We start from the raw sequence: 20,880 nt of genomic DNA on the forward strand, positions 1-20,880 counted from the left end.
GGGAGGGCCAGAGACCCTGCCTGCCACCCGCTGCCAGCCCGTGCTGACAACACTGAGCCAGAGGGACCAAGGGTCTGACTCAGCATATGGCAGCTGCCCCTCTCCCCACTTCTCTTCCCTCACATCAGGGTTTAATTTGTGCCGAGGAGCAAACAAGACTCAATAATAATAATAATAATAATAATAATAATATAAAAACAAACCAATCAATAACATCTGTCTGACTGTGTAAACAACAACAACAATAATAATAAATTGTTATTTGTTATTTTGTTGTTATGATGATGATGTATTAATTAATCATATTTCTATACTGCCTGATATAGAAATCTCCAGGTGGTGTACCAGTCCCAAGGCGGTTTCCAAAATCATCCCAAGGCGGTTTCCAAAAGCCACTCGCCCTCTCCGCTCCCTCGTGGCCAAGAGGCACCTCTTTAGCGAGGCGATTCTCTTGTTCTTGAGCACGGGGAGAGCCACCGGCCCGCTCCACCCCGGGCCCAGCATCCCACCCTCCAGTGGCTGCCGCCGGGGTCTGCCTTCAGTCTTCCTTCCGCCTTCCTCCAGCCCTTCCTTTCTCTGGGTAAACTGCTCTGGGCCCTTTTGTTAAAGAGCGGTCTACGGAGAGGCAGCGTGGTGTAGTGGTTAGAGTGCTGGACTAGGACCAGGGAGACCCCAGTTCAAATCCCCCTTCAGCCCTGAGACTAGCTGGGTGACTCTGGGCCAGTCACTTCTCTCTCAGCCTAACCTACTTCACAGGGTTGTTGTGAGAAAGAAACCTAAGTATGTAGTACTCCGCTCTGGGCTCCTTGGAGGAAGAGCGGGATATAAATGTAAAATAATAATAATGGTGTTGGGGGTCAACTGGCGGAGCAGGGGGAAGGGAGTGGGGGGTTCCCCCCAGGGCCTTGAGATCCAGGCTCCTCCTCCCAAATTACCTAGGGCCCAGGGGTGGGGAACCTTGGCACTCCAGCTGTTTTTGAACTACAACTCCCATCATCCCCAGCCACAATTATTGTGGCTGGGGATGGTGGGAGTTGTAGTTCAAAAACAGCTGGAGTGCCAAGGTTCTCTCTGCACTCTCTCTCCCTCTCCCACTCGGGAACCAGCCGCGCTCCCAAGGACTCGCCCAAGACCCCAGCGCGCGCGCGCGCGCGAGAGAGAGAAAGCCTTGTGGCGTGCCCGCGCTCCGGGCCCGCTGCTGCTGCGCAGGCGCCGGCGGGCCGCGCTGCAGGCCGCTGGGAGGCAGGCAGGCGGGCAGGCGCTCCCTCCCTCCCTCCCTCCCGCATCCACTCCCCCCCCCCGCCGCCGCTCGTCAGGCCCGCCGGCGAAGAAGGAGGAGAGCCGCCATTTTCTCCCTCCCTCCTCCCTCCCTCCCCATTTGAGCAGGAGCTGCTGCTGCGGGCGGCGCTGGCGTGGTCGGGCCTCCCCGAGAAGGACGGTGAGTCCGTGGCGGGGGCGGAGTGCCAGCCCTCCCCACCCCCGGCCTCCCCCCACCCTGGCGGGCGCTGCAATGCAGGTGGGTGGGAGAAAAAGGACCCCCCCCGTTTCTCGTCTCCCAGGAAACGGAGGGGGGGGGCGGGTGGCCTGTTTGGCTGTTTCCTCCCCCCCCCCACACACACACACTCTCCCATTGCAGCAGCCCCTTCCCTGCAAAACGGCAGGGATTCTCAAGCTGGGGGGGAGATGTGTGTGTGAGAGAGAGACCCCAGGTGGACTACAACTCCCATCATCCCTCGCCCTGCCACAGTAGCCCGAGGCTGGTGCTGCAGAGGATGATGGGAGCTGTCGTCCAACAGGAACTGGTGATGCCAGTGTGGGAGCCCTGCTTGGGGGGGTGGGCTAGGGAGGGTATGATTTCATTCCCACCCACCCCATGGGTGAGTGGGTGGGGGTGATGTGTTGGCCTGCGGCATAAAATATATATGAAATATTCGCCTTTGCTGCCTATACTGGGTTTACTTGAATAGAAGACGACTCTTAAGACAGTCCCCTTAAAAACAGAAGTTTAAATACTTATCCCTATATTGTCTGTACCTGTGTTTTCCTGAAAAGGAGGCGAGGCTGGATTTAGGACCGACCCCCCTGATCTCTAACATCAAAGAACCTGGGCTGCTGCGGGGGGGGGGGGCCTCGTCTTAGATTCAGGTAAATACAGGATGATCCTTGTTTTAAAAGCAGCGCAGGAACTGGGTTTGGAAACGAAAAGCGAAACCTTGTGCTGCGAAGCCAGAGGGGGTGCCGGTGGCGGCCTGGTGGGTGTCACAGCAGGTGTGAGGCCGCCTGATTGTGTGCCAGGCAAGCAGCCCTAAGCCGCCTCTCCGTGCTACAGCGGGCATGGATTTGGCAAGCAATTGAGGATGTTGCTTCTCCGGTGGCTTTTAAAGGGCTTTAAAGGGTTGTTTTTAAGGGAAAGGGTCCGGCCAGTTTTTTCCCCCTCTCTCTCCACCACCTGAATACTCTGTCAAAGCTTGCGCTCTGGAAAAAGCTCCATAATGCCTTCCTGTGGGAAATGCTAGGCATGTGTATTTGAGCAGCTGCATGTGACTCTGTATGACAGAGTAGCTCAAAACCGGGCAAGAGCGGGCCAGCACAAAGGTTTGCGAGAAAGATCTCTGCACTCTGCCATGGCTTTAGCTCGCGGACTATTTCTAGAATGAGAAATGAGGAAAGCCTGGGTTCCTAGTAGGTAAGCAAATTATTCTGAATTAATTTTATGCTCGATTTAAAATACAGCCAGCAAAATAAGGACTTAGGCATGCATACTTTGACTGAATGCGAATTTGCAGATAGGTAGCCCCGTTAGTCTGTGCCTTTTGGCATCTTAAAGACTAACACATTTGTTGTAGCACAGGCTTTTCTAGACTGCAGTCTGTCTGATGGCTTAAGTCGAGTCGGTGTCGACTCGTGGTGACCACAGAGCCCTGTGGTTGTCTTTGGTAGAATGCAGGAGGGGTTGACCATGGCCATCTCCTGTGCAGTCTGAGATGATGATGCCTTTCAGCATCTCCCTCTATCGCTGCTGCCCAATACAGGAGTTTCCCATAGTCTGGGGAAAATACCAGCGGGGATTCAAACTGGCAACCTCTTGCTCGCTAGGCAAGTTACTCCAAGGCTTATTCTTCTATAAATGCATTAGTTTTTAAGTTGCTACAAGGCTCTTGGGTTGGACTGGATGCGTTCTCTTCCCCTCTTTATCCTTGCCTCCCTCTTCCTTCCTTGCCATTCCCCACCACTGGCTTCTCTAGGTCCAATTTTTTATTATAAGCTCTTTGGGGTATCTTGGTACCAGTGTTCCCTCTGACAGCAGTTCCCAGATGTTGAGGACTACAACTCCCATAATCCCCAGCCAAAGGCCATTGCAGCTGGGGATGCTGGGAGTTGTAGTGAACAACATCTGGGCATCCCTGTTAGAGGGAACAATGCTTGGTACTCTGTAAAGTGCTATGTATTTTGAGGGTACTGTATATAATTGTAATAGCCTTATAAGTATTTTGAAGAGTTTGTTGGTGCATTTGTTTATGCAAAATAAAGTCGTCATTTCCGATTATACCAAATTTTGCTTTCACAATCCTGCCACTTAAATTGGCAGAATGCACTACATTTTTCACCGGAATATGCTGGCTGAAAGGTTTAACTTTTTATATATGGGGTGTTTTTTTGTGTGTGTGGTTTTTTTTAGCAGAAATGCTGAATATAACGATCATATTTTAACAGTTATTGTTCTCAACAGATTTTTAACACTCAATAATCAAATAAATAACTAAAAAATTATATACCCAAGAGAAGCAGATTTTTCTCAGATTCGAATTTACTATTATTCAAACTTACTATGTATGGTAATTATTTAATAAAATGAATAATGTTTGCTGTTTAAGTCCTGCAAATCTTAAAACTTCCCTTTTGCAAGCATATTCATAAAGAACTCTATGACATATATTATGCAAAATGACTTTGCCCAGTCAAAGATGGACCGAACTCCCTAAAACGTAGCAATCTGCAAATCAGAGAGGTCAGCCTTATGTGGGGGTGGGGTGGTGCTGGTCGTGGAGAATGTGCTACAAGCCCTAAGTAAGGCTAGTGTCACCGTAGTGCAAGCTACAGCATGTACATGGGAGACTACATGTGAGAGCACTTTAAGATGTTCCCCTCAGGGGATGGAGCCACTCTGGGAAGAGCCTCTAGTCCTCCCTGGCAGCATCTCCAAGATAAGGCTGAGAGAGACTCCTGCCTGCAGCAGATGCTGACAGTCTGGGTAGACAATACTGAGCTAGATGGACCTATGGTCTGACCCAGTATATGGCAGCTCCCTATGTTCCTATGTTAATTTGCAGACATGCCCTCTCTCTTGCTGTTGCTCCCATGCCACTGGTATTTGGAAGCGTCCTGCTTCTGAGCCTGAAGGTCACCTATTGCCGTCAAGACTAGTAGCCCTTGACAGATCTGGCCTCCATAAATTTGTCTAATTGCCCTTTTAAGCCATCCAGGCTAGTGGCCATTGCCACATCCCATGGCAGAGAATTCCATAGATTAATTGTGTGCTGTGTGAAAAAGTATGTCCTTTTTTTCAGACCTAAATTTCATGGGAATCCATTTCATGGGAATGACCCCTGGTTCTAGTGTTGTGAGAGAGGGAGAAAATTTTATCTGTCCCCAAAGGGCTCACAATCTAAAAAGAAACATAAGGGAGACATCCGCAACAGCCACTGGAGGGATGCTGTGCTGGGGGTGGATAGGACCAGTTGCTCTCCCCCTATGAAGTATAAAGAGAATCAGCACTTTAAAAAGTGGTGCCCAGTTCGCAAGGGATTTGCCCAGTTAGCAAGGGATTATAGAACAGGAAGCAGACAATTGGATTTCAAATTCTGCGCTAGTGACATTCTTGCTGTCATCAATATCTTTAGATTGCTGATCTTAATTATGTGCCTTTTTAGGAAATTTGTGGGAACCCTTCCTGCTGAGGGAGCCATGACGTGCAATGGATCAACAAACGCAGAGCCTTGTGCCACTTCGGAGGAAAATCCTGACCGAGAACTGGCTAAAGAGTGCTGCAGACTCCAAACGTTTGCCAATTTTCCAAGTCGCTGTCCTGTGTCCTCTTTAACTCTCGCCCGAGCTGGTTTTTTCTACACCGGAGAGGGAGACAAAGTGAAGTGCTTCAGTTGCCATGCAACTGTAGAAGGCTGGCAGCCGATGGACACTGCAGTCGGAAGACACCGAGCGGTTTCCCCAAGCTGCACGTTTATTAATGACCTTACCTTTTCGAAGCAGGATATACATTCTGTACTCCCAAACTGTCAGCCCAGAATTGAAAATGGTCTGGGAGATAGCTCTCCTTTGGACCCGTCCCCTGAACTCTGTGCAGATTATCTGTTGAGAAGTGGGCAAGTTGTGGATCTCTCAGATACGTTGTACCCCAGGAATCCTGCCATGTGTCGGGAAGAAGCCAGGCTGCGGTCTTTCCTCAACTGGCCACCCTACGCCCCGATTGCTCCCGAGGAGCTGGCCAAGGCAGGCCTCTATTACACCGGCACGGAGGATCAAGTAGAATGCTTTTGTTGTGGAGGCAAGCTGAAGAACTGGGAGCCCTGTGACCAAGCGTGGTCAGAACATAGGCGCCATTTCCCAAGGTGCTTCTTCGTCCTTGGCCGCAATGTTGGGAACGTTGGGAGTGCTCCAAATCACTCTGGAGAGGCTGAGCTGGGGGAAAGTGAGAGGTGTCATGTAAGCCTTCCCCAGAATCCCTCTATGGCAAACTATGAAACCCGAATCCAGACCTTTATGACGTGGAGGTATTCGGTTAGCAAGGAGCAGCTTGCCCAAGCTGGGTTTTATAGCACAGGTGAGCTGGATGGAGAATTTCCTAGACTGTCTGTCTCCCTCCCCCCACCCCGCCCCCCAACCCATCACTATAAAGATTTTTCACTATAACAGGGAGTGAGTAGACATGAAGGAGAATAAAATAAAAATAACCTCTGTGTGTGCCATCCAATGAACTTGGTTCAACATCCAAAGGCTTGTGCTGGGTAATTCTATTATTTCTTGTTTACACAGTCAGACAGGTGTTATTGACTGGTTTGTTTTATCCAGACATCGAGTCCTTCCCAAGGACCTGGGATGCCAGAATTTTATTGTCAATTGTTATAAATATCGTCGCAGAATATAGGCTGTTCCCAGTAAAGCTGCTTTTTGTAATCGGCTGATGGTGATTTCTGTGGCCCCTATGATGTTGAGGTGCTCTTCAAGGTCTTTTGGAACTGCACCCAGGGCGCCAATGACCACTGGGATTATTTGGGTCTTTTTCTGCCACAGCCTTTCAATTTCAATTTGTAGATCTTTGTATTTGGTGATTTTTTTTCTATTTCTTTTTCTTCTATTCTTTTATCCCCTGGTATTGCTATGTCGATTATTTTGACTTTTCTTTCTTTCTTCTCAGCTACAGTTCTGTCTGGTGTATTGTGTGGCAGATGTTTGTTTGTAGTCAAAAGTCCCATAATATTTTTACATCTTCATTTTCTACAACTTTTTCAATTTTTGTTCCCACCAATAATAATAATAATTGTTGTTGTTGTTGGTGCTACAATATTGTATTTCTTTTACTAGCTGCTTTGAGTTCCCTAGAAAAGTGAAAGAAAAGCAGGATAAAAGTATATTTAAAATAAATCGGAACTAAACTTCAAAAATGTTGGAAGCAGGTACATCTTCCCTTTGGGGTGATGCACTGTCATCTGTGTTAGCTATCTTTTATCTGATAGCAATGACAAAATTACTTCTGCAGTAGCTAAGTTCTGTCTTGTTGCCAATAGAATTTGAAGTAAGAGTGTGTCTGTATAGTTAGATTTCATAGGGTTTATGAATTCCTGGATTAGTTTATTGTTACTGTTTGAGTTGTTTGTGTATATTTTTCTGGTCAGCGACCGTAAATAAACAAAACTGAACTCATCTAGTACTCAGTGTACTATTGAGAAGAAGGCAGGCCTCTAATAATTAAATGGTATCTCTATTGTGATGGTTTGGACCTCTGCAGAATTATTGAAAAAGTCTTCTGTTCTCAGTCAGATAGTAGGATCATAGAGGAAGAGGTGAAAGAAGATCAAAGTGGAACAAGGAAGTGGTGGTATGTGTGTCAGGTGAGGAAGGGATGAGATAGACGTCATACTAGTTGCTCTTTTGTGTTAATAATATATGAGGCCTTATGCTTGACTAAGTATTGTGATTCATATTGCAACATTTGTTGGTTGTTGCTGTTGGGCTGTTGCTGGTGTCTACCTTAAGTTTCCTTTTAGAGTGTGAGCTCTTTGGGGACAGGGATCCATATCCGTTTGTCTGTCTATCTGTCTATGTGAAGCTGCTTTGGGAACTTTTGTTGAAAAGCAGCATATCAGTAGTAGTGACACGGCACCACTAGTGTGTAATTATAAATTGCTTCTTTTTTTGAATCAACCAGAAGGTGAGTTGCAATGGTTTGGTTGTTTTTTTTTAAAAAATGTCTAGAACTAAAGAACCTTGAAAGAAGAATTGTGTGGGTCTGTTGTGTATTCAGTCAAGATTCGTGCACTTACTTGAAGCACAGATTGGGCACCTTTTAAAAAGTGGGGAGAACCGGTCGTACCTGTTCCGCCACCACTCCCTGCAGCTGCTCTCTGCTGCAGTGGCGCGTCCCCCAGAACCCCTTGCGTGGCGGCAGCACACAGCTGGCAACCATGCTCGCCACGCAAATGGCCACCCACAGATGCAGGAAGCTGAGTGGAGCGGTGGAGGAGCAGGAACAGACCTGCTCTCCTCACTTACTTTTTCTTTTTTTGGTGCTTCTGTGCAATTCCAACATTATTCTGGGCGCTCTAATTGAATTAATCTTGCCTGCTTGTGTGCAGTGGTTGTGCCCCTGATATTTGTACAGCACAAATCTAGAGAGAAGTTCTGTTAATGACCTTGAGCTTTATTGGTCAGCTATCCAAAGATTGGTTTGCAGGCATATATTTTAGTGTTCAGGTTAGTGTGCAGATTCCTGACTTGATTTCCGTCTCTTATTCCTATTTCTCCCAAGGTAATGGTGACAATGTCGTATGCTTTCACTGTGGCGGTGGTCTGCAGGAGTGGAAGGAAGGTGAAAATCCTTGGGAGCAACATGCGAAGTGGTTCCCTGGGTAAGGCCTGTTGATGCGTACTTTATATGAGCTTTTTGCACGGCTGCATTCCGTTTGAATGGGCTCCCGCCATTGGAATGAGCCCATCGTTCCTGCAGAAAGAGCGATCCTGTGAACCAAGGCAGGTTACAGTGACTGATCCTGGTGCCATCCTTCTCCCTGCAGGGATTACAGAGCACAGAGACTGCTCTCTTGCTGCTTTCAAATGACGACTCTGCTGCGGTCCGCTAATGTTTTAAACAGTCTTTTGATTTTTAGCTTAAGCTTCCTAAGTTAAGGGAGAAGAGCTGGTTTTGTGGTCGTGAGCATGAATCGTCCCCTTTGCTAAGCAGGGTCTGCTCTGGTTTGTATTTGGATGGGTGCCTCCTTCTGAGCACTGTCTGCTCTAAGGCATTCCCCTTAGGGGTTGCAGCCGTAACTCAGTGGCAGAGCATCTGCTTGCATGCCGAAGGTCCCAGGTTCACTCACTGGCATCTCGAGATAGGGCTGAGAGAGTCTCGTCGAGAGCCACTGCCAGTCAGTGTAAACAGTACTGAGCAAGGTGGACCAGTAGTCTGACTCGGTAGAAGGCAGCTTCCTATGTTCCTAAAAGCCTGATGATCAACATCTTTGAAGAACTGCGTTTGCTTTCCCTTTCAGAACTTAATAAGTGAATATATTCTTTCAAGTGTACATTTTGACCCCGTCACATTATCCATCTTACATTATTTCACCCGTTATTTATTTCTAATATTTTTTGCCTAGATGCAAATACTTGGTAGAAAAAAAAGGACAAGATTTTGTAAACAGCGTTCACTTAACTCAGTCACTGCAGGATTCTACAGTGAGTATATTTGTGTGTCCTCCAGTAGCTATGCTTTAGGGATGCCTCCACAGAGCATCTAATTTGAGATAAATGCAATTCTAAGCTGTGAATTTATTGATCCAGTTAAATAATTAGAAGGGCTTTTGTTGCCTCCAGTCTGTCTTCACCGCCTGCCTGTCTCTTCTAGTGAACAGATGGTGCTTCCATATGTGGCTGAAAAGGTTAATTGCTGTGGTAGATGCTACATTCAAGTTATTTGATTGTGTTTCCTTGTTGATAATGGAATAATGTGAAGTGCAAAATGAACATAAAAGATTGCTTTTGTAAATCCTTGTCCAGGAAAGGAAGATGGGGCCGTAGCTCATTGGTAGAGCATCTGCTTTGCATGCAGAAGGTTCCAAGTTCCCTCCCTGGCAGCATCTCCAGGTAGGGCTGGGAGAGGCTCCTGCCTGCAATCTTGGAGAAGCTGCTGCCAGTCAGTGTAGACAAAACTGAGCTAGAAGGACCAGGGGTCTGACTCAGTATCTTGCAGCTTCAGAAGTGCATGTCGTTATCCACAGAGTACCTTCTTGTTTAAATGACTTGCTCGCGCTAAGGAATCTACTTGCACCAAATGATGACATCTATAATGCAGCACTTCTTTTAATTTAATAATAATAATACTATTATTAGGAATAATGTGCTTAAAATTGCTGGGCTGTACAATATGTACAAACCTCATGGGCCCAGCCCTTAGGCCTGCCCTCTGTTTCAGTTGAATATTTGCCAAATGGTCTTTGACTTGTGGGTTTTCACCTCATGTGCACTGCAACAAAAATCTAATCTCGGTTTTTCTTTTTAGATAGAAACTGCTGAGAAGACATCATCTATTAAAGGTATGCGTAGTACTGTTTAGAACTTGCCTGCTGAATTTGTGACCACCAAGCCTAACACAGGCCATAATGGGAGGAGATCTGGTCTGGTGGTAGCAAGCATGAATTGTCCCCTTTGCTAAGCAGGGTCCACCCTGGTTGCATATGAATGGGGGACAACAGGTGTGAGCACTGTAGGATATTCCCCTCAGGGAATGGGGCTGCTCTGGGAAGAGCAGAAGGTTCCAAGTCTCCTCCCTGGCAGCATCTCCAAGATAGGGCTGAGAGAGAGACTCCTGCCTGCAACCTTGGAGAAGCCGCTGCCAGTCTGTGAAGACAATACTGAGCTAGATGGACCAAGAGTCCGACTCAGTATATGGCAGCTTCCTATGTTCCCATCTTTGCAAAGATGGCCATATCCACTCCCAGAACACTACCGGCACTGACAGTTGCTGGTGTCTATAATGTTTCTTTTTAGATGGTGAGACCTTTGGGGTCTGGGATCCATCTTACGTACTTTTTACTTATTATTTCTCTATGTAAACTGTTTTGGAAACTTTTGCTGAAAACTGGTATATAAATATTTCATGTTGCAAAACCAGAGGGGTTGTTGAACAACTGGCAACGCCACAAAGTGTGATTAACAGTCTGTATTTGGTTTGATAAGTCACAAGTTAAAAGGAAAAAAAAGAGTTGTTCTCCAGTAGGATGTTGTCACCATGGCCTAGAAAGGAACAGGCAAATGGTAAATCTTTTAAGATCTGCTTGCTTCTGTTATTAATTGAGATCTTCCTTAGCTGTATTTTTGTTAAGTATGCAATGATCAGGATACACCCTATATTCCCCCCTACAACTATATATTTTGGTTTGAATTTTATTTTCATCTCCTGATACTGCAGATGAGGAGCTTCTACAGAACCATTTGGTCCAGGATGCCATGCGTATGGGTTTCAGCCTGGGTGAAATTAGGAAGACGATGGAAAGGAAACGCCACCTGTCCACAGAACACTACAAATCGGTTGAGGCTCTGGTTACAGATTTAGTAAATGCACAAAGTGACAAAATACAAGATGTATCCTGGGAAAGTGTACTGCAGAAAGGTGAGCACTGTAAACCTCAAAGCACATTTATTGGTTTTATTTATTTATTGTTAAATTTATATACCGTTTTTCATTAAAAACAATCCCAAGGCTGTTGTATGTTTAAAAACATACAATAAAAATAACAATTAAAAGTATTAAGCTAAAAATATGAAACAAATCTGATCTAAAATATATAAAGGGCAAAGATAAAAACTATACACGGGTATAGTGTATATACTTGTGTTTATAGTGTATATGTGTCCGTTGAACAAAAATATATTGCTCTGGCAATGAAAGCGAAAGTATTACCTCTTCTGCTTGGGGACGTTGCCTTTGCTTATGAATGTGGAGTGTCTGCTCTTTCTTGGTATGGAGTTTCTCTAGTTAGACATGCAGTCAGGATCCCTCCAACAGTTTAGCTCCCTGTCATTCCATTGGCTGAGCCTTTTGAAGAGTGGGCAGCCTGCTTGCCACTTGTGTGAGCTTTCCTTGCCAAGGGACTCGTATTATAAAATAATACAAACCCTGATGTGCCATCAAGCCCACCCCACTTTGGTTCGTTTGGTAATTCTCGTGACTTCTTGCTGGTAGTATCCGTTCGCTTTTGTTTGTTGGGACCATGTTTTTGTGCAATTGACCCTGTTCAGATAACCGTCTTAAGTGTGGTTTTGATTAACACGATGAAAGGGAGTCTGCCCTTTCCTCGGGTTCACACACTCCCCTCTCTACCACGAGTGAGAAGAGTTGATTAGGAAGGGAAGGAGGAGACGGCAAGCTCTCGAGGAGGGCAAACTCATTTCGCAGTCATCTAAAGTAACCGTGGTTCAAATGACTGTCTGAAGTCTGAACTGAACTGGCTCAGTGTTTTTCTCTTAGGTGCTTCCTGAGTGTAACGGCTAAGAGAGCAAGCTGCAAATCAGTCTGAGTCTCGTCTCTGCCACACTCCCACTAAGTGGTCTTTTGGCAAGCCAACTCCCCCTCCCCTCCCATAATTGGTCCTCTTTACATCAAAGGCTGTGGTTTTAACGTAAGATGGGGGGAAAGTATAAATGCTTGTTTCCTCCGCTGCCTGGAGCTGAGGCCATCTCTGAGTGGGTTATCCTTTCCATGTGCTGCCAGGCAGGACTAACTGAAAATGTTGCAAAGCCGTAAGAGTCCAGGTCCTTTTAGTCTTTTAGTGCACTCCTAGGCATTTCCATTTCCAATTTTCAGCTCTCTGTTTCTTTCTGTTTCAGATCTTGGTACTGAAGAGAAGCTGAGGCGTTTGCAGGAGGAAAAACTATGTAAAATCTGCATGGATAAAACCATCTCAGTCGTTCTCCTTCCTTGTGGGCATCTTGTGGCTTGTAAAGATTGTGCTGAAGCCATTCACAAATGCCCTTTGTGTTGTGAAGTTATTGCAAAAAGACAGAAGATATATATGTCCTAATAGGCAGCACTGTGCTATGCAAGTACAAAACTCCCCTTCCGTGACACCAATCTAGTAACGGACCACACGTGCAAGGTTGTTAACACTGAAATGAATTGAAAGAGCATCGAGCTTTAATCCAACGCACTGACACCGTTTGGATTGTCGCTGCTAAGTCTCGTGCTCCTAGGCTGTCCATTGGCCCTAAAGGCTTATACGGAGAGTGCTGGGCTGCCATGAGCGTGTAAAGTCCAGCTTCGGAAACCTGTTCTAGCACTAATGCTTGGGGGTTGGCTCCAGCCCCAGCCACTCGCCTTAGAGAAGCCAGCTGGCTGGTTGTAGCAACTTTCTTCCCTGGCCCCTTCACCCCATGATCCAGCGAAGGTCTTTCACCAGCCTAGTATGCACCAAGGGGGCACGTCTGTGTCTCAGCTGTCTCATTGCCGTCAGGAGTACATGTTCTCTAGGGAAGCGCATTCAGTCATCTCGGCCCCCATCTGAAGTGGTGCCTCCCAGGCAAAGCTTTACATCTTCACTGGGAGCTTGGCTGGAGTTGGGGGGCAGGGGTCGATGTTTGAGCCCCTTGCGATGCCTCTTCAGCTGCAGCACAAATCCCTGTGCTCAGAATTGGGTTGCCCTTCATCCTGCTTCCATTGTTGTGGCAGTGGAGAGGTGGTCAGACCTTGACTCTTGGAGTTATTTTTAATAGTGTCCAGTTAGGTGTGCAAATATAGCTAAAGACTCCATGAAAGTAAACAAGAAGGCTTTCAGCAGTTGCTGGTGGAGTGGTCTTGGTAGCTGCACATGCAGCCTTCCTAAATAACAACCGCAAAGTAAATGGAACCAACAACTGCCAAGTAAGTGCATATGCGTTGGGTTCCAATGAATATGTGAAACAACAAATTGAGTACTTGGTTTGCTGCTTAATTGTTGGGCTAGACGTTGAGAGCCTCTCAGTCTCACTTCTGAAAGAGTAAATGAGCTAGGGTTGAAAGGGGGGGGGCGGGGAAGTAAGGCAGATGAAACCTCTTAATAGGACACTTTTCAAGGCAAGTGCTTAGAGACACGTTTTATGACTTGCCGATTCTGTTTTGAGTAGTTCTAACCAAATGCTTCTTTAGTCTCCCATCACTTGGGTCGAACGATGGCAACAGAGCTGACATATAGCAAGTGCTCTAATTTGACGTCTCCTGTCATCTGCCTTTGGGGGTGGGGGGATACTCAAGAGTAGGTGATTGGAAGATGTTAGCTATACGTTGAATCAGGGTGTTTTCAAGATGAATTGTCCCCCAGTGTTTTCAGCTACTGGTGATATACATAGGGTTGGGGGGGGGGGCGTCCTCCCGCCAGTTACCTATGTTTGCCTCCCTCTTGACCATAATCAATAGATGTTTGAAGGTCAGATGAACGATATGCCATAACCATGCTGCTTTGCTATCTTTTGGAGAGTCGCATGTACACTAACCAAAGGTGTGCATGTGTGGGGTCTTACAAACACTCACATGCACAAATTTGTAGGGTGTCGGCCTTGGTGCATTCAGTAGTGGAGCACTACAAGTGAAGTCCTGTCCGAAGTTGTGTGTGTGTGTGTGTGTGTGTGTGTGTGTGTGTGTTGGTCCCGTTGTGCCTAATGAGAACCTCACAGGAGTAACCGGGTTGAGGGATGCCGCCTGCAGTCCTGCTGCAGATTCTTGTTGACCCTTTCCCCACAAGCTGCCAGAAGGAGCAGCAACAGTGGGGCCGTGCAATCTCCCAGCCCCAGGTTTGGTTGAAATCTGCTCGGGTTGAGGCTGCCGGGAGGAATCTCAGCAGAGCTTCTCAGCACAGCAGTGCTTGTGGGGTCAAAAGTTAACTGAGCAAGCTAGTAAAAATCCCAGACTAACCAAGCACAAGTAGCTTGGTGTGTTGTATGTACTTGCACTTTAGCATAACATCCAATTCACCACCTATTTTTAGAGCTATCCCAAAGTCACGTGTTTTGATCCTGAGTGCGATCCACTTTATGCTGCCTGTCTTCTGTGTGAGTTTGTTTTTTAATTAAGCTGGTACAAAGCACCGTCTGGTGACCTGCACCCTGAGCGGGTGGCTTGACCACCCATCCTGGTATATCTTTACAGCTTCCATTCTGGTCCTTGTCTTAACTATCTGAACTGCTTGCATGGCAAGAAGACACTTTTACAATGAAAAACAAGTCATAAGACACCCTTCTGCAGTATCATGGCATTTGCTGTCATTGTTTTAGTTTCTTTCATCACTTTGCTTTAGAAAATAATATGATTTTAAAAGATAAAGTAAACGTTGATGGTATCACTAAACTATGCATCTCTTCTGATCAGTAGACCGCATCCAAATACACGTATGTATATAGAATTAGATTTGGAATCAAGACTCTATAATGTTTGGTTGTAAATGTTATTTGTTAATCCTTAACAGAGATATAGTTTTTTTCCAGCTAGATAAAGGCTTTGAGCAAACATATTCCAGTGTACTCACAGAAGATTTATTTTTTTAAAGTATTGTAATTGTGTAATATAATCTTAGAGCTGTTTTGCAGTTCTGCCTTTGGTGACAATTTTTAATAAAGTGATTATTCTTGTGTACTGAAGTGTGTTTCTTGCATTCACACAAATGATTATAAGGGCTACCACAAACAAGCCTCAGTCCCTGACGTATGTCATTCCCCTTCTCTGTCCATTTTCTCACCCAATACAATGAAATGGGAATCTTTGGGAGGATGTTGAGACTGGGAGAAAGAGGCTTATAGGCAGAAATAGGATTGTGATTTTGCATTATATTTTGGGGGCGTCTTATATCTATTTCTGAAAGAAATGGCAGTCTCAGGGTGACCTGTAGATATATCAGTGTTGAAAAACAGGGGAGAGGGTCCAAGGGGGGCAACCACAATTGCCCCATGTTAATCAGTGGGATGGAATATTCATGCACAGAATGCAGTTAACAGATAAGCAGGTGAGGGGAGCTAATGGAACTGGGGGGTGGCACAAAAAGTGGGGAAATTTATCAGCTTGATGAATACTTCCTCAAGACGGTTACAAACAACCCTTCTTCTGAGGGTGAAGGGGGTCTATATTCCTTTAGTTTTCTCACCAGTCATTTCACAGCTCTCTGTTACTGAGGAGGGAGGAGTTTGAAAAGGCTCTAAGGAATAAAGGAACTTGTTTTGCAGACTCAACCAAGTTCTATGGGCTTAAGGGGGGGGTAGGAGAGTTGGGGTGGCTATTGACGTGGCGCCCATCCCCTGGCCCTTCAATGAGGAAGGCAGCAGTTGCTCCTTGTTAGCCCTGGTGGGAAAAAAAGTTCTCTTGGCCTTCCTGGTGCTGCCGTTTGCTCCACTGGAAGCCAAACGACCTGGGAGTTGGCATGACTCCTTTGGCAACCAGTTAGGAACAAAGGCAGCTGCCTTCTACCAAGTCAGGCCATTGGTCCATCAAGCTCAGTATCTCCAAGGTCACAGGCAAGAATCTCTCTCAGCCCTATCTTGGAGATGCCAGGGAGGGAACTTGGAACCAAGCCTGCAGATGCTCTTCCCAGAGTGACTCCATCCCCTAAGGAGAATCTCTTCCAGTGCCCACACATGTAGTCTCCCATTCAGATGCAACCAGGGTCTGGGGTGTCTTTAGGAAGCCCTGATGGGGTGTGAGGCCTGGGGCAAATCAGCCAGTGTGGGGCTCCTTCCAGTTAAGTGTAAAGGGGGTTAAAAGAATGGGGCCCGGGGCGGTCGCCCTGCTTGCCCTGTCCTAAGGACAGCCCTGCCAGGGTGAACTCGGCTTAGCAAAGGGGACAATTCATGATTCCTACCACAAGCCCATCTCTCCTCTCAGTTGGGATGCCGGGGTGCGGGGCTGGCCACTGTTGGTGTTTGCTGCTGAGGACTCCATACTGCCAGTTAAACATTCGCCTTGCCTGCCTGCTTTTTTGCTGGCCTGCCTCCCTCCACTAGGCAGAAATGTGGAGTCAATAGTCACCTTGAGACTGGATGGCTGACTCTGCTTTGCAGCTGTGCTGTCATGAGCTCTTATAATCTTCAAAGGCTGGAAGTTTAGTCTTCAAGGGAGGGGGCCTATTATGATGTTGCAGGCACAAGGATAGGCCGGCTGTGGCATCTCAACGCCACAGAAAGACTCTTGATGGGTTTATAGTCTGTGCTAGGCAAAGTGGGTGTCTTCTTCACAGCTGGCCATTTCAGGGGGACAGAAAAGGGATGCATTTCCTCCTCATGTAGGTGCAATGAAGTATTCAGACACCGAAATAGGTCTCTCCTATCAGTTTTAATTGCTTTGATGAAAACATACACTCTACGAGAATACATTCTGCCTATAGGCACTCATGCTTGACTTTCCTCATTTCTGTCCAAACTGGCTCCCGTAAATGGAAGCAGAAAATAAGCAGCTGAAAAGGACCTGGGTGGTCCTTCGCATACTTCAACCAAGTATGTGAATGAACCCCAAAAGAACCCACTACCATATAATATCCTAAAAGGTTATGCTTTTGTGCATGGACTCTGGAAAGTTATCAAGTCGATGGATGGTGGAAGTAAGCAATTTCTCCAAACATCATGGGCGGGTGGGAGATAATATAGAAAGAAAGTCACCACATCTAAAAAAGGACATTGTAGAACTGGAAAAGGTGCAGAAGAGGGCAACCAAGATGATCAGGGGCCTAGAGCACCTTCCTTATGAGGCAAGGCTACAACACCTGGGGCTATTTAGTTTAGGAAAAAAGACGACTGCTTGGAGACATGATAGAGGTCTATAAAATCATGCATGGTGTGGAGAAAGTGGCTTGGGATAAATTCTTCTCCCTCTCGCATAACACTAGAACCAGGGGTCATCCCATGAAATCTTTGGTCCTTTGGAAGTACTTTGGTCAACACACACACAACTTGACACAAACAACTTGTTACTTTGTTACTTGTTACTTACCAACTTGTTACAAACACACACAACTTGTTACTTTGTTACTTGTTACACACACAAACAAACACACATAACTTGACACAACTTTGGTCCTTTGGAAGTAGTTTTTCACACAATGCATAATCTACTTGTGGAATTCTCTGCCACAAGGTGTGGTGACAGCCAACAGCCTGGATGGCTTTAAGAAGGGTTTGGATAACTTCATGGAGGAGAGGTCTATGGCTACTAGCCAGAGGGCTGTGTGCCACCTCCAGCCTCGAAAGGCAGGATGCCTCTGAGTACTAGTTGCAGGGGAGTAACAGCAGGAGAGCGGGCACGCCCTCAACTCCTGCCTGTGGCTTCCAGCGGCATCTGGTGGGCCACTGTGCGAAACAGGATGCTGGACTAGATGGGCTGCCTTGGGCCTGATCTAGCAGGGCTGTTCTTATGTTCTAATAATCTCAATTAAGACATCAATGTGAGCAATGTACATAACAAAATACACGTTACCATGGGAAACATGAGTACAGAGCAAGTTTGTGTAATGAACATTTACAATCAACCTTGCTACTGAGGTCCCCAAAATAAATATATAAGGCATTTCACAACTTGCAGATCAGTCCTCCATAAGGTCACTATATATTGATACATGGTATTTATGGGGTGGTGGTGGGTTCTTTTTGGGTCCATCAGCAGAAAATAAGAGCCCAGGGGGGAGGGGAGGACTAGGCCGGAACCGTTTCCCCTGATGCACTAGCGCAGGAGTAGGCAACCTTGGCTTGCCAGCGGTTGTTGAACTACAACTCCCATCATCCAGTTGTGGCTGGGGATGATGGGAGTTGTAGTTCAACAGCTGGAGAGCCAAAGATGCACTAGCATCCTTGCACTAGGAATCCCCTGCAACTTGCAGGGAATTCATGACAGAGGGGGACATTCAAAAGTGGCGCCCCCCTCACCTGCATTCTGAAGTGTTTCTGCAGCCCTTTCTGCCAGCTTCTTCTCCTGGGTGTGGAGAGCAGGCCAAGGCCTTTAGGATGGGGTCGATTTTAACTGGCTGTGTGCTGGAGGGCCCAATGGAGGCGAGTGGTTATTTTCCACAAAGGGAAAGTAAAATGCTGCTGTTCACGGTGCAGCGAAAGGAAAACTGACTCCCCATCTCTGACCCTGGGTGGCCCCGTCGTCAGCAGGAGGCTTTACACACAGGGCTGTGACCCTGAATCTCCTTCTCCTTCACCAGCCAAACTTACCCCAAAGCCCCTTCAAGATCCTTGGACCCACTCCACACACCAGTCGGGCTTTGTCTTGCAAATTCTAGCTTATCTTGGTGTATTTCCACCAGGTTTTTAAAAAGCTGGTTTTATGCTCCTTTTTCTGAAAGCGCCCCAGCAAAAAGGGAGAGGCACTGATGTGGAATCATTAGCAGAAGAGGGATGCTCTCTTTAGAAATGCAGAGGCAGCTCTTTAGAAAGCTCCCCCCCCTCCCCGAATGGCTAGAAGGAAAACACGGAGGCATGCCCTGTGAACTTGCATCAAAACAAAACCCGAGAGCAGAGAGGAGGGGCTGCTTCCCTCCATGCCGCGAGGGTGATTCGTCGAGGCTTCGCCCAACATTCACCCCGCAGCAAGGAGCCAGGTGCGAATCCCTCCCAGGTGAGTGTGGGTGATGTTGTGTCTCCCCGTTGCAAAACAAGACTTTCTTTATCCACTGGGCGTCCAACCCTCTGCCTGCAGCGTATGTTACTGCTGATTTAAGACTAACTCCTGGAGAAGAACCTCAGGCAAATCTCATGGTTGGCTGCACCAGGCAACCTGAGCCGGCCCTGACTGAGGCTGGCGGTTGATGTTAACTGAGGAGTTGCTACATTCCTTGTCGGGGCTCTCAGATCTGGATGATGCTGGAGCACAACCTGGACGTTGTGGCTGGGGGGTGATGGGAGTTGTAGTCCAACAGCTGCTGGGAACTCAAGCTGGAGAACACCAAAAACAAACAAACAAACAAACCAACAAGCCCCAAAGGCTTCTGGGGCCTTTTGGCTAAGATCAAGTGTGGCAGCAAAAACATGATATCCCGCATAACCATGGGCATTTTGTTACTTTATCGTTCTTGCACCCCAGTCCGAAACGGGGCTGGAATCTAATCACTTAAAGGCCTTTCCCAATTGATTGGGGACCTTTCCTTTGAATATTTCTAAAAATCCGCAGACGGCACCATCACAATACAGCAGCAGCAGCATTCTCCTTTCACTCTCACACAGGACGGGCTGTTTCGAAGGTGGGGAGATCCTCAGTCTCCACCCACCCCGCCCTCCACCTGATTGACAGGCTCAACAGCCATGGAAATGCTGGCTGATACTCAGTGTGGGCACCGCCCCTGCTTTTGAGCTTATTGGGGAACTGGGGTGGGTGGGTGGAGCAACCTGAGCACCTAGCCAACCAATCATATGGAGAGGAGGAGGGAAAGGCGGGGCCAGGTCAGGGGCATCTATGCTGTGGAACTCTGGCTATGAGGAGGCAGGAAGCCATAGAGCAGAGTTGGGGTGTTGGGGGTTTTGGGGGGGAGGGGGAATTTCCTGATTCCAGGGCTTATTAGGAACATAGGCAGCTGCCTTCGACTGAGTCAGACCCTTGGTCCATCTAGCTCAGTATTGTCTACACAGACTGGCAGCGGCTTCTCCAAAGTTGCAGGCAGGAATCTCTCTCAGCCCTATCTTGGAGATGCTGCCAGGGAGGGAATTTTGAACTTTCTTCATGCATGCATGTAGCTGCTCTTCCCAGAGCGGCTCCATCCCCTGAAGGGAATATCTTACAGTGCCCTCACATGTCTCCCATTCAAATGCAAACCAGGGCAGACCCTACTCAGCAAAGGGGGCAATTCATGCTTGCTACCACAGCAGCAACAACAAATATTTATATACTGCTTTTCAACACAAGTTTCCAAAGTGGTTTACATAGAGAAATAATAAACCAATATGATAAAATAAACAAGACCAGCTCTGGCTTGTATTTTACTTCCCAACAATTATGGAAAGTCTTAGATCAGATCGGATAATTTGATTACCGTTATTGACCAGAATCAACAAGCAGCAAGCCATCAACAACACTTGGAAAGACTTAATTCGCTTGGCTGCTTATATGGGGTGCCTATACTTAAGTGGTGCAGCGGAGAAATGCTTGACTAGCAAGCATGAGGTTGCTGGTTAAAATCCCCGCTGGTATGTTTCCCAGACTATGGGAAACTGCTATATCGAGCAGCAGCGATATAGGAAGATGCTGAAAGGCATCATCTCACACTGCGCGGGAGGAGGCAATGGTCAACCCCTCCTGGATTCTACCATAAGAAAACCACAGAGCTCTGTGGGCGCCAGGAGTCAAAATCGACTTGACAGCACACTTTCCCTTTCCCCTTGTTAGAAGGGTTAAAAACCTGCTGACATCTTTATTTGAGCAACAGCTCTAATCCTAGTCATGTTTACTTCATAGTCAATCCCAGTTTCAGTGGCTTGCAAGTTGCCTCCTTTGTGTTTGTGGCTGATTTCCCTGGACTTGTCAGGAGTGCATCTGGAGATGTTTCTGCCACATTCTTGGAGGGATCTTTCCCCATCAGCCACAAACACAAAGGAGGCAACTTTGACGAAGATCAGGTACAGGCTCAGGTAACACACACCAGGGATATACTG

At 46.9% G+C, this 20,880-nt stretch overlaps 1 protein-coding gene across 3 annotated transcripts; it reads left to right on the forward strand.

The window, feature by feature from the left end:
* Nucleotides 1-1,280: 1,280 nt before the first annotated feature.
* XIAP (X-linked inhibitor of apoptosis) lies at nucleotides 1,281-14,890 on the forward strand. 3 transcript variants are annotated; one of them, XM_053274301.1, is made up of 7 exons: nucleotides 1,281-1,438; nucleotides 4,932-5,839; nucleotides 8,045-8,144; nucleotides 8,889-8,967; nucleotides 9,791-9,824; nucleotides 10,700-10,900; nucleotides 12,118-14,890. In XM_053274301.1, the coding sequence occupies exons 2-7, from the start codon at nucleotides 4,966-4,968 to the stop codon at nucleotides 12,309-12,311; spliced, it is 1,482 nt and encodes a 493-aa protein (XP_053130276.1). In that variant the 5' UTR covers nucleotides 1,281-1,438; nucleotides 4,932-4,965; the 3' UTR covers nucleotides 12,312-14,890. The 3 variants fall into 3 exon arrangements, with proteins under 3 accessions (XP_053130276.1, XP_053130277.1, XP_053130275.1); XM_053274302.1 differs by having other exon boundaries at nucleotides 1,286-1,516; XM_053274300.1 differs by lacking the exon at nucleotides 1,281-1,438 and adding an exon at nucleotides 2,128-2,686.
* Nucleotides 14,891-20,880: the final 5,990 nt, after the last annotated feature.

This window comes from Hemicordylus capensis, chromosome 11 (assembly GCF_027244095.1).
Source record: "Hemicordylus capensis ecotype Gifberg chromosome 11, rHemCap1.1.pri, whole genome shotgun sequence".
Lineage (NCBI taxonomy): Eukaryota > Metazoa > Chordata > Lepidosauria > Squamata > Cordylidae > Hemicordylus > Hemicordylus capensis.

What these genes read in the sequence shown, in the direction of transcription:
- XIAP (XM_053274300.1), top strand. Translation starts at nt 2,661, where the DNA reads ATGAGGAAAGCCTGGGTTCCTAGTAG. An exon ending in AGTCACTGCAGGATTCTACA is followed by an intron (nt 8,968 to 9,790) that starts GTGAGTATATTT and finishes TTTTCTTTTTAG; the next exon opens with ATAGAAACTGCTGAGAAGAC. An exon ending in GGAAAGTGTACTGCAGAAAG is followed by an intron (nt 10,901 to 12,117) that starts GTGAGCACTGTA and finishes TTTCTGTTTCAG; the next exon opens with ATCTTGGTACTGAAGAGAAG.